At 42.2% G+C, this 11,263-nt stretch overlaps 1 protein-coding gene across 1 annotated transcript; it reads left to right on the top strand.

Annotated features, from left to right (window-relative positions):
* Window positions 1–4,714: 4,714 nt before the first annotated feature.
* Window positions 4,715–10,840, top strand: LOC120058314 (putative methyltransferase DDB_G0268948). Its single transcript, XM_039006882.1, has 6 exons — window positions 4,715–4,881; window positions 7,319–7,522; window positions 8,459–8,619; window positions 9,038–9,251; window positions 9,553–9,653; window positions 9,973–10,840. Exons 2-6 carry the CDS (start codon window positions 7,412–7,414, stop codon window positions 10,112–10,114), a joined length of 729 nt encoding a protein of 242 aa, XP_038862810.1. The 5' UTR covers window positions 4,715–4,881; window positions 7,319–7,411; the 3' UTR covers window positions 10,115–10,840.
* Window positions 10,841–11,263: the final 423 nt, after the last annotated feature.

Raw genomic sequence — 11,263 nt, 5'->3', positions numbered from 1 at the left:
ATGGAAATCCACAAATTAATACATACCATATGAAACGTAACATATCTTACTAAATGGAGCTTCCCCAGATGTACGTACAGAATAATATGAAATGTAAAGGTATCATTTAACATTACATCTAACATCTCTCTCTGTCCTCTCCAGACTGTTGGCTGTGATGGAGGTGACCTCCACAGTGACTGAGGTTGTGGTCAGAGTCAGTTATTTCTACCTGCTAGCCTGCAAGCCAGAGGACTAGCTACAGATGACTGAGACTATGATGTGACCCCTGTGGAAACTTCAATATTTAGTTAATGATGAACAATTAAGGAAGTTGTTATTACTGTGTACATTTATATTACTAAAGCTTGCCAATGAGTGGTATCTTATCTAATATAGTTTGTCATTCTGGCTCCAGTTTTATGTACTTCACAAGCAGACAAACACAGCCTGTGATATGAGATGTATGTGTGTGTGTGTGTGTGTGTGTGTGTGTGTGTGTGTGTGTGTGTGTGTGTGTGTGTGTGTGTGTGTGTGTGTGTGTGTGTGTGTGTGTGTGTGTGTGTGTGTGTGTGTGTGTGTGTGTGTGTGTGTGAGGATAGCATAGGATCCCTCGGAGGAGTAATCTCGAGAGACCAAATGACCCAGTTTGTCACTGAGACAGGAGGACATTGACTCAAAGCAGAGGGAATAGTATATACAGGGAAAAGTACCTAGCATAGCACTTTCAGTCTCTAGCGATTTTGCTTCATGGATACAAGCTTGTTTAGATGACTTTCCAGCATGGTTTTTCATTTTGTGTGTCTGTGTGTGTGTGTGTGTGTGTGTAAGCCTGCATGTGTGTATCTGTGTGTGTGGTAAGATGTAGAGAGAGTGGATGTCACAGGAGCATGTCCTAACTGCATGGGCATAGCAGGGGACATCTGTAAAACAATCACAGAAGAAACAGTAAATAACATTGCCTTAGGAAAATATGCCTTTCCATACCCCTTGAGTCCATCACAATGTTTGGTAAAATATAGCCAACCAGAACATTCAAAGGAAAGTGTGTTCCACTCCTGGAACAAAATAAGCAGCGTGCTGTGCCAGATGTCCACCCCCACAAAGCATGGAAAGTGTGTGTGTCTGTGCGTGTGTGTGCATGTGTGTGCGTGTGTTTGTGTGTGATATAGGGCAGGGAACAGCGGGTTGTTTCACATCCATACTTTCTCTGAATAAGGGGGCCAAGCTGGGGCAAAAGAGGGATGAACTCCTATCCCTCAGTCCCACATCACTTCTGGAGCCACAGTCACACCAGGGGATCAGAATGAGTACAGACCAGGACCAGACCACAGGAGTAAAGAATGTATAGATACACTCTATACACACTCTATGTATAGATACACTCTCAGTTCTGGGATATTTACTGTCATTGGGGCCTCCGAGTCTACAGAATAATGCTGACACATATAAACAAAAGATGTATAATAAATCTGACCCCTAGCCTGCTCTGTATATCGTGGAAGTGGATGGCCATTAATCAGACACTGACTTGTCGTGAACACATGTTGTTTGAGAGAGAGAGAGCAGACACTCATTGCACCAGGTCATATTTGCTTTGTGAGAGGGCCAATTGACTAGTAGCTCTATCATGGAACTGATGATGACATAGAGGGGAAAGCATTGACATCTCATTCAATGTTGGTGAAAATTTGACGCATTTAAGAAAATAGATTGAAATGCATCCTTATGTGTTGTGCACAGCAGCAGATTTCAACAAACAAAAAGTATGAGTTCCTCACTTCAGCAATGACTGAAATGCCTGAATACTGCTGAAAACCCTATAGATGCTTAAATGTTCATATGCCAGATATGGAAAAATAGGGATTTTAGTGATAAGAAGTAATACGTTATTTCAGCTACTGCCCCGAGGCACTTCTATTCAGCATTCCCAAAACGAATACTAAGGATGGCTGCCTTGCTGAAGAAATAATCCCTTTGGAAAGGGTGGGTAGCCGAAGACCATTGTGTCATTGTTAGAATGAGCGGTTCAGGATTGAGGGATTCTCTGCTGCAGATGCACTATGATATGAAATGCAAAGAGGAACTGGCTGGCCAGCCTCCTGATAACATCTTTCCAATTATAACAACACTGCTCTCCAACATCTTCATCTGATTCCAACAAGTGGCAAAAACAACATAGAAAAGCAGTGCTGGGGTGCAGAACTTTTTATTTTAGGTTTATTTGGATCGTGGATTGCTCCTATTCTCTCATGCTCATAATCTCTGAGTTTTTATTTAGCTCTGCTGCCTGTAACACTTGGGTAAAACAAAAAAGGTATCACTTGGCACTAACAGACAGTGAAGCACCATTCATGAGACACCTAATGGGGGCCTTGACAGTCAGAGCAAGAGGGCACTGTTGCTTGGGAATCCTAACTGACATAGGCTAATTGGTACAGAAACCCGAATACTGCAAGTCTTGTGTCAGTGTGTGTGAATATAGTAGGCTTATGTAGCATTGTGAGGTTTGGGTAATTTCTAGTGTGTGAAAGTTAGCTGAGGCTGTAAGTTTTTGTGAATGGGTGGGGAGAAGCAAGTTTTTTTTTTCTAATAACAAAAAGTAAAATGTTGTCTCTTTGGTTTGGCTTTTGATTTAGTCTAATAGGAACTTTTACATGGTATGTAACTAGAAACCATAATTTTCAAAACAATTCTTAGGGCGATTTCACGTAATTTAACATAATAACGTGTTACTTATTTTGACCAACTGTGTTGCCTATTTTCTTTGCATTGTCTAGCAGAACTAATGTTTTCATTTGATATTTTGCCAGACAACAGTAACGAACGGAACAATCCCTGCACCTCCTTTAATGACACTGGCAGCAGAGTTGTTACAGCTGGCTTTACAAGTGGTATGCACTGTTGAGCGCTACATCCCAAGGGGTTCATGCTGATTGTACGGAGATTGTGACAGCTGGTTAAATGGCATCTCTTGACAAGGCAAGAACAAGATGTATGTCAGAAGAAGTGCAGTATTATCATAAGGAGAATTATACTTGGAATATGGAAGAGGAATGGAGGCAAGAGTGGCAGAGGAGGTCTAACAGAGAGAGGGAGGGTGAAGTATCGAAGGTGGTAGGTGTGGTGAAGTTCTCAGAGCCCGAGGCTTGCACTGAGGGTCAGGATAAAGATGAGTCTGTGACAGTAGGTGAAGTTGTGGAAAAAGTGTACCCTTGCCTTTTGGCTGATCTATGTGTGGTTTCAGGGTGGGTGAAAACAGAGTTGGGTGCTGTGGAATCAGTAAAGGTAACCAGAAGGGGTCTTGTGATAATTGTTTGTTTCTGCTGGTCAGAGGGAGTAGGCGCTCCGTGTTAAACGAATGGGGGCAAGAGATGTGAATTATTTTGCTCTCAAGAAAAGGGTGCCATTGAAAGGTGTAATTACTGGGTAGAAGGAAATGTGAAAGCTGACCAACTGAAGGGGAAGATTCCCGATGTTTGTGATGCTCATCGTTTGGTGCAACGCAGAAAGGGTGGCATGAGTGGAGAAACAGAACAGTCATTGTCTGTTCTTTTGAGTTTTGATGTTGAGTCTTTGCCCAACAAGGTGATGTTAGCATATATCAATTATCCTGTACAAGCTTTTGTGCTGAATACATTACGTTGTTACAGGTGTCAAGCTTATGGGCATGTGACAGCAGTGTGTAGGAGGGAGTTTCCTAGGTGTGAGAATTGTGCAGAAGGGCATGAGACAAAAGATTGTGTAGCATTGGGAAAAGTAGTGGTATTTGTTAATTGTAGGGGTGCCCATGGGGCGGGGTATCAGAAATGTCCTGTGCGAGAGAGGCAGGTTGAGGTTTCCAGGGTTATAGTAGTGCAGAAGTTGTCATATGCTGAGGCAGTGAAGAAAGTAGAGGAAGATGGGTCATGGGGGAGGGATCCTGAGAGGAATGGTGTGAGTAGGGAAAGGGGGATACCTAGTCAGTTGTACAACTGAATGCCTTCAACTGAAATGTGTCTTCCTCATTTAACCCAACCCCTCTGAATCAGAAAGGTGTGAGGGGCTGCCTTAATCGACATCCACGTCTTCGGTGCCCGGGGAACAGTGGGTTAACTGCCTTGCTCAGGGGCAGAAAGACCCATTTTTACCATGTCAGCTTAGGGATTTGATCCAGCAACCTTTACCAGTACTGAGGGATAAACCAACAAGTGATATACGTTTGACATTTATAGCAATGGTTATCAACTGTACTGCGGGGATGGAGCGTAAGTCGCAGAAAATAGAGGTTGTGGCGACAGCTGCAGAGAAGTATTTGGGTGTGCGAGACTTGACATCAGAAGAGTTACGCATGGGTGGGCAATTCCAGTCCTCGAGGGCCTGATTGGTGTCACAGGTTTGCCCCAGCCCAAGCTAACACACCTGACTCCAATACTCACCTAATCATGATCTTTAGTTTAGAATGCAATTTGATTAATCAGCTGTGTTTGCTAGGGATGGAGAACTAGTGTGACACCAATCAGGCCCTCCAGGACTGTAGTTGCCTGACAGGGTGTGTCCTTTCAGGCTGTTGGCCTGAAGTAGGACTGAATAGATTTAAATAGTGGAGTATGGTATTTATTATTTTTTGTGAGTGTAGCGTTAGATGGTAGGGTATTTGTTGTATTTTTTAAAGGAAAGTATGAGAGTTATACTCCAGTCTAGTAGGTGGCGGTAATGCAACATTTGTTGGATGCCAATCGCCGTTAAGCCTAATCGAATAAGAAGTTGTTACAGCTGCTTGGCAGCTTTTTTACATTTCAATATTAACATTTGTCTCTATATATTCGTGAGGTTGTTTGGCGAATGAAGTTTACTTCCAGAGGCTTGCTTCCGAGTGTCGTTGATTAGGGTGTGGACGGAGCGCTTTCTGTGAGACAGCAGGTAAACAACCGTGCAGACAGCTAGCTTATGTGGTTTTTATGTCGCATAACTAACCTCATCAACGTGAAGTCTTTTCTAGTTATGTAACGTTAACTAGCAATTGTTTTCGCTATCTGTTGCAAGTCTCCCTATCCTTGCCACTCTCTGCTGTACCTACGTCCACCTAACTGAGGGTGTATTCGTAAATTCAATCTGGAGTGTGTTCTTGACGTTCTAATTTTCAATGTTATCAGATTGTCAGTTCGTAAATTCAGAACATTTCGCTCTGTGTTCAGAGCGCACACTGGACGCTCTGGCCGAGGAGTAGTGTTGATCTGAGCGTTCTGCCCAAACAACGCAGTCAAGTACCCAAGCTAGCTTTCTAGCTGACGTTATACAGACACACGAGAGAACACCTCACTCTGACCATTTTACTTGCCCTAACAGAACTGGCTAGGGTGTTTTCATGTTATCCAGAGCATTGGTTACTGTGCTGCTGGCAACAATTTAATTACGCCTTTTCACCGAGGTTTACTGACACCGGCCATATTCAAGGGGTGTTTAGCTCTCGTAAATGTATCAGTTATGCCAGTATTAATGTGAGACTATATATCCGCAGGAAAGTATAATGAAATCAACTTTAAGGTGTTAGGAATGTGAATACACTACCATCATCTGAAGGATGTGCAGAAACACGTGCAGCATCTCGGCAAATGGCCATGCATGGCTTACATGTGTTTTCATCCTGTTTGCGTGTTTCAGGCACTACCAGGGGTTTGAAAATATGATTTAATTCTACTTTCCTGTGGATATATTGTCTCGCATTCCTACCCGCGAAAAGACCAACCAGTCCTGGCAATGTTGCTTGTGGTGAAATTTTCAGATGAGAAACACACAGCTCTACAAGCTGCATTACATTGTGTAAGGTGATTTTGTTATATTTGACATTACAATTGCGTATAACTTCATTGCAAACTTTCAGAAGACTAATTAAATGTCTGTACTTGTTCTTCTGTTTTGCTATTGTTTAGAAAATGTTTGATAGGACCCAGTCTAGTTTCACAATCAATGAACAAAAATGTAAACACAATATGTAAAGTGTTGGTTTTAATGAGCTGAAATAAAAGATCCCAGACATTTTCCAAATGCACAAACTTGATTGCATCCCTGTTGGTGATCATTTCTCCTTTGCCAAGATAATCCATCCACTTGTGACATATCAAGAAGCTGAATCAATAGCATGATCATTACACAGGTGCACCTTGTGCTGGGGACAAAATGTGAAGCTTTGTCACAACACAATGCCACAGATGTCTCAAGTTTTGAGGGAGTGTGCAATTGGCATGCTGACTACAGGAATTTCCACTAGGGCTGTTGCCAGATAATTTAATGTTTATCTTCCATAATCCTCCAATGTCGTTTTAGAGAATTTGGTTGTACAACCGCAGACCATGTGTGTGGGGAGTGGTTTACTGATGTCAACCTTGTGAACAGAGTTCCCCATGGTGAGGTTATGGTATGGGCAAGCATAAGCTACGGATAACGAACACATTTGCATTTTATCGATGACAAATTGAATGCACAGAGATACCATGATGAGATCCAGAGGCCCATTGTCGTACCATTCAGCTGCCACCATCACCTCATGTTTCAGCATTATAATGTACGGCCCCATGTTGCAAGAATCTGTAGACAATTCCTCGAAGCTGAAAATGTCCCAATTCTTCCATGGCCTGCATACTCACCAGATATGTCCCCCATTGAGAATGTTTTGGATGCTCTGGATTGATTTGTACGACAGCGTGTTCCAGTTCCCACCAATATAAAGAAATTTCGCACAGCCATTAAAGAGTGACACAACATCCCACGCTCAACAGCCTAATCAACTCTATGCGAAGATGTCACCCTGCATGAGACATGGTCGTCACACCAGATACTGACTGGTTTTCTGATCCACGCCCATACCTTTTGTAAGATACCTGTGACCAACAGATCCATATCTGTATTCCCAATCATGTGAAATCCATATATTAGGGTGTAATAAATGTATTTCAATTGACTGATTTCCTTATGAGCTGTAACTCTGTCAAATCTTTGAAATTGTTGCACGTTGTGTTTTTAGATTTTTGTTCAGTATAAATGCATGCAGTACATGTATAACAAACTTTTGCCAGGCGTTTGACTGTTTTTATAAAAAATAAAATGGAAATATGTATGAGATGTTTTAAACCACTAGTTTATCTATAGGCATGTCATTAATGTGGCCGTTATCGGACATTATCGTTCCACACAAGAACATCACACACAAATCAGTGTTTTGCAATTTGTCAAGAGGTGACAAGTTATTTGATCTTAGCAGCTCAGGTGTCTCTTTAAACCTCTCTGTGACTGAGTGACTACTACCAGTAGCCTCCTCTGTCCTACTCCTTATATGTATCTCCTATGTAATGATTAAAAGGTCCTAGTGAAGGAGCAGGTCTGTCTCTGTCTGCTGAGTCACTGCAAGCTGGAAGGAGCACTAGGCTAGCGGAGCAGACGACAGCAGAGCACCATGACCCACCGGCTGTTTGAGGAGAAACACCATGCCTCTATCTACCAGAGGTATCGCTTTGTACCCCCAGAGGAGATCAGAGACATCATCCTGCATTACCTGGAAAGGAAGGTGAGCCAAGCAAAGATAATATTACTGTTATAGACTGTCTTTTACATGACGTTAGACTTGTACAGTTGGCAGCTAAGACAAATCTTAGGTTGTCTAAGATAAGTCTTTGGTGTAATGCTTCCACACAGTGTCCGAGAGAGGGCATTTTTCACTTTCATTTCTATTGCATAATATTTCAGGACTATGACATTTTAAATCCGATATAAACATTATCTCAACCATTTCCTGTTTCTAAATGCTTTTGAGTATTGCGACAATAGGTCACTAAACTGTCATCCATTATCTTACGTTATTACCGTAAGCTTGAAATACCTATTTAGCAAAGACCAGAGTGTTATATATAATAACACACACACTACCGTTCACAAGTTTGGGGTCACTTAGAAGTTTCCTTGTTTTAGAAAGAAAAGCATTTTTTTTGTCCATTTTAAAATAACTTCAAATTGATCAGAAATACAGTAGACATTGTTAATGTTGTAAATGACTAATGTAGCTGGAAATGGCAGATTTCTTTAGGGAATGTCTAGAAAACCCTTTAGCTGTGCTAACATAATTGCAAAAGGTTTTCTAATGATCAATTAGCCTTTTTAAAATGATAAACTTGGATTAGCTAACTCAACGTGCCATTGGAACACAGGAGTGATGGTTGCTGATAATGGGCCTCTGTACGCCTATGCAGATATTCCATTAAAAATCAGCCGTTTACAGCTACAATAGTCATTTACAACATTAACAATGTCTACACTGTATTTCTGATCAATTTGATGTTATTTTAATGGACAAAAAATTAGCTTTTCTTTAAAAAACAAGGACATTTCTAAGTGACCCCAAACTTTAGAACAGTTGTATTGATCATCACATTTACACTATCACTAGCTATCACTCTCCTTTAGTGAAGGCAAGTTATATAGTGTCTCACTGGTCCCCTCTCTTCAGAAAGTCCAGCCTCATGCCCTAGCTGTGGACCTGGGCTGTGGGACGGGGCAGAACTCACGCCTGCTGGCCTCACACTTCCAGAAAGTGGTGGGCATCGACATCAGCGAGTGCCAACTGGAGGAGGCCAGGGCAGTAGCAGGGTTCAACAACATCACCTACAGGTATTTGAATGTGTCTATGTGTGTTTAACCTTACTATCCTTTTGAGGTCAAAGTCCTCACAAGGATAGTAAAACAAGGAAAATGTGACAAGTGGGGACATTTTGCCATTCCCCATACATTAACAAAAACTGCTATTTTAGAGTTTGGTTAGGTTTATTTAGGGGTTAGGGTTAGATTTAGAGTTAGGGTTTAGGCATAATAGGATTTTGAATGGGAATAAATGTTTTGGTCCACACTTGGCTAGTAAAACCAACGTGTATGTTGTTTAAAAAGAAACAGTGATGGCAATCTGCAGAGACGGTCAATTACACTCAGCACAAAGGTCAGCAGTAGCTTCCCACTTTCAATAGGCCCCTAGTTAATATGTTAGTTTATGTAGAAATCCTCAATGTTTGGTGCTGTGTCTTAATACTTACAGGAAAGGGACAGCAGAGGAGCTGCCGTTTCCGGATGGTTCTGTGGACCTACTGACTGCAGCCTCAGCGGCCCATTGGTTTGACCAGAAGCGGTTGCTCTTGGAGGCAGGCCGGGTCCTGAAGCCTTGCGGCTGCATGGCTCTGCTTGGCTTTGCTGATAACTTCAGACTCCATTACAGCTCATGTGGGAACAGACTCACTGACATCTTTGATGAGGTGAAAAACACAGAACTAGAATGACGTTCTATTTTTATGGTGACAAACCAATGCTACTTAATCGGTTTAGTGTATCATATGTTTATTTTCGTTGGGTACTAAGTACAATTGTTGTTTTCATCTACAGTATGCTTAAAAAAAAATTGTTTGCTGCCATATTGAGACATTTCTCTTGTGAAAAATAGTTTAATTTCCATGGGATCACTTGTATGATACAACAAACCCTCATAATTCTTTGTTTGATATAAGTAACACTTTTCCTGACTGTTTCCTGACTGAGATTTGACTTTGCTATCCCCAGTTCAAGAAGGTGCTGTTACCATACACCAGCACACAGTTAGCAGTGGCCAACACCAAACTAAGGGAGCTTTACGCTGCTATCCCCTTCCCTGACAAAGAGAGGTAACTCATACAGCCTCTGTGGGAACCCAGTAGAACAGCCTGTTACACATTAAAACACTTCTCATGGTGTGACTTTGACCCTGCGTCTCTGAGTTTCTATTTGAGAATGAAATATATATAAATATATATATACAGAAGTAATGTACTCACACCTAGTGACTCTCAGGTGGTCAAAATCAAATGTTGTACTCAATAAACTGCAGGAGTATTCAATATTATGACTTACTTGACTTAACCCTCTTGGCCCCCTTGGGAGCTTAGGGCATCCACTGACTCTCTTCTCAATTCAACAGTGTGTGGGTATCTGTTCTTCTTTCAGGATTGAGTGTATCCCACTGAAGCAGCAGATCTCAGTGAGGAACATAGTGGGCTTCATGGAGTCCTTCTCCATGTACCAGGCCTTCCAGAGGGCCGAGCCTGATGCTGCCACCGCACTGCTGCAGAGAACACTTGACAGGTAACAACCCTGATCAATCAATGGATGAATGAACGAATGACTGAATGGATGAATTAATTAGTTAATTAACAAATTAACCCGGTGGGGTCGATTGACAAACCGGTGTGTCAGTCTAAGTTGCATAACAAAAAAATCCCCATCAAAACCCGTCAGTTTAAGCTAGAGATACTGTGTCTGTTTTTTTGCATTGGATGCGTCTCAATCCAACGCATCCGCCAGTGTCACACTTCAACATCTGCAGTGAAAGGTGACAGAGCTAGAGTGGTGTTTGTCAGACCATGAGACATCCCGAAAATCATCTGTAGCGTCCGAACAGTTTGACCTACAAACTATTGACCACTGTATGGATAGACTCTCACGAACACGATGGTGTTCTACGCTTTGCTCTACGACCCCTACAAGTGCCTGGAGTCTCATCTGAAGTCAGTACCGTCTATGTGCTAAATTCTGTTTGGTAACGTCCGGACCGTTAGGGCTACAAACTAATGGACGCCCACAAGTGTCACGGGACTTGTCTGAAGGTAACCAGTACCGATTTAAAAAACGGATGGAAGAGTGAAGGTAGTTTTGTGCCTACCCCAAAAAAGGGGTAGGCACATATGTGTAAAAAAGAAAAATATTTCCAGAGTTTAATTGTTTTTAAATTGTATTATTATTATTCAGTTTTTTTGTATTTTACACCTTTTCCCGTCTCATCGCTGCAACTCCCCAATGGGCTCGGGAGGCGAAGGTCGGGTCACGCGTTCTCTGAAACATGACCCGCCAAACCGCACTTCCTTACAACCGCCCGCTTAACCCAGAAGCACCAATGTGTTGGTGGAAACACTGTTCAACTGACGACCGAGATCAGCCTGCAGGCGCCCGGCCGCCACAAGGAGTCTCTAGAGCACAGGTGTCAAACTCATTCCACGGGGGGCCGAGTGTCTGCAGGTTTTCGCTCCTCCCTTGTACTTGATTGATGAATTAACATCACTAATTAGTTAGGAACTCCCCACACCTGGTTGTCTAGGGCTTTATTGAAAGGAAAAACCAAAAACCTGCAGACACTAGGCCCTCCGTGGAATGAGTTTGACACCCCTGCTTTACAGTGTGAATATGTTTGTGTGGAGACAGATGTTTCTTAAGCTTGTGTCAATCATGTTTAAGCTGTTGT

Source organism: Salvelinus namaycush, chromosome 13 (assembly GCF_016432855.1).
Source record: "Salvelinus namaycush isolate Seneca chromosome 13, SaNama_1.0, whole genome shotgun sequence".
NCBI lineage: Eukaryota > Metazoa > Chordata > Actinopteri > Salmoniformes > Salmonidae > Salvelinus > Salvelinus namaycush.
This window is presented reverse-complemented; position numbering and strand designations above follow the sequence as displayed.

Bases quoted from the DNA above. Each gene is read 5' to 3' on its own strand.
- LOC120058314 (XM_039006882.1), top strand. From the start codon at position 7,412: ATGACCCACCGGCTGTTTGAGGAGAAACACCATGCCTCTATCTACCAG. The intron at 7,523-8,458 runs GTGAGCCAAGCA...CCCTCTCTTCAG, and splicing joins TGCATTACCTGGAAAGGAAG to AAAGTCCAGCCTCATGCCCT. The intron at 9,654-9,972 runs GTAACTCATACA...TTCTTCTTTCAG, and splicing joins CCCTTCCCTGACAAAGAGAG to GATTGAGTGTATCCCACTGA.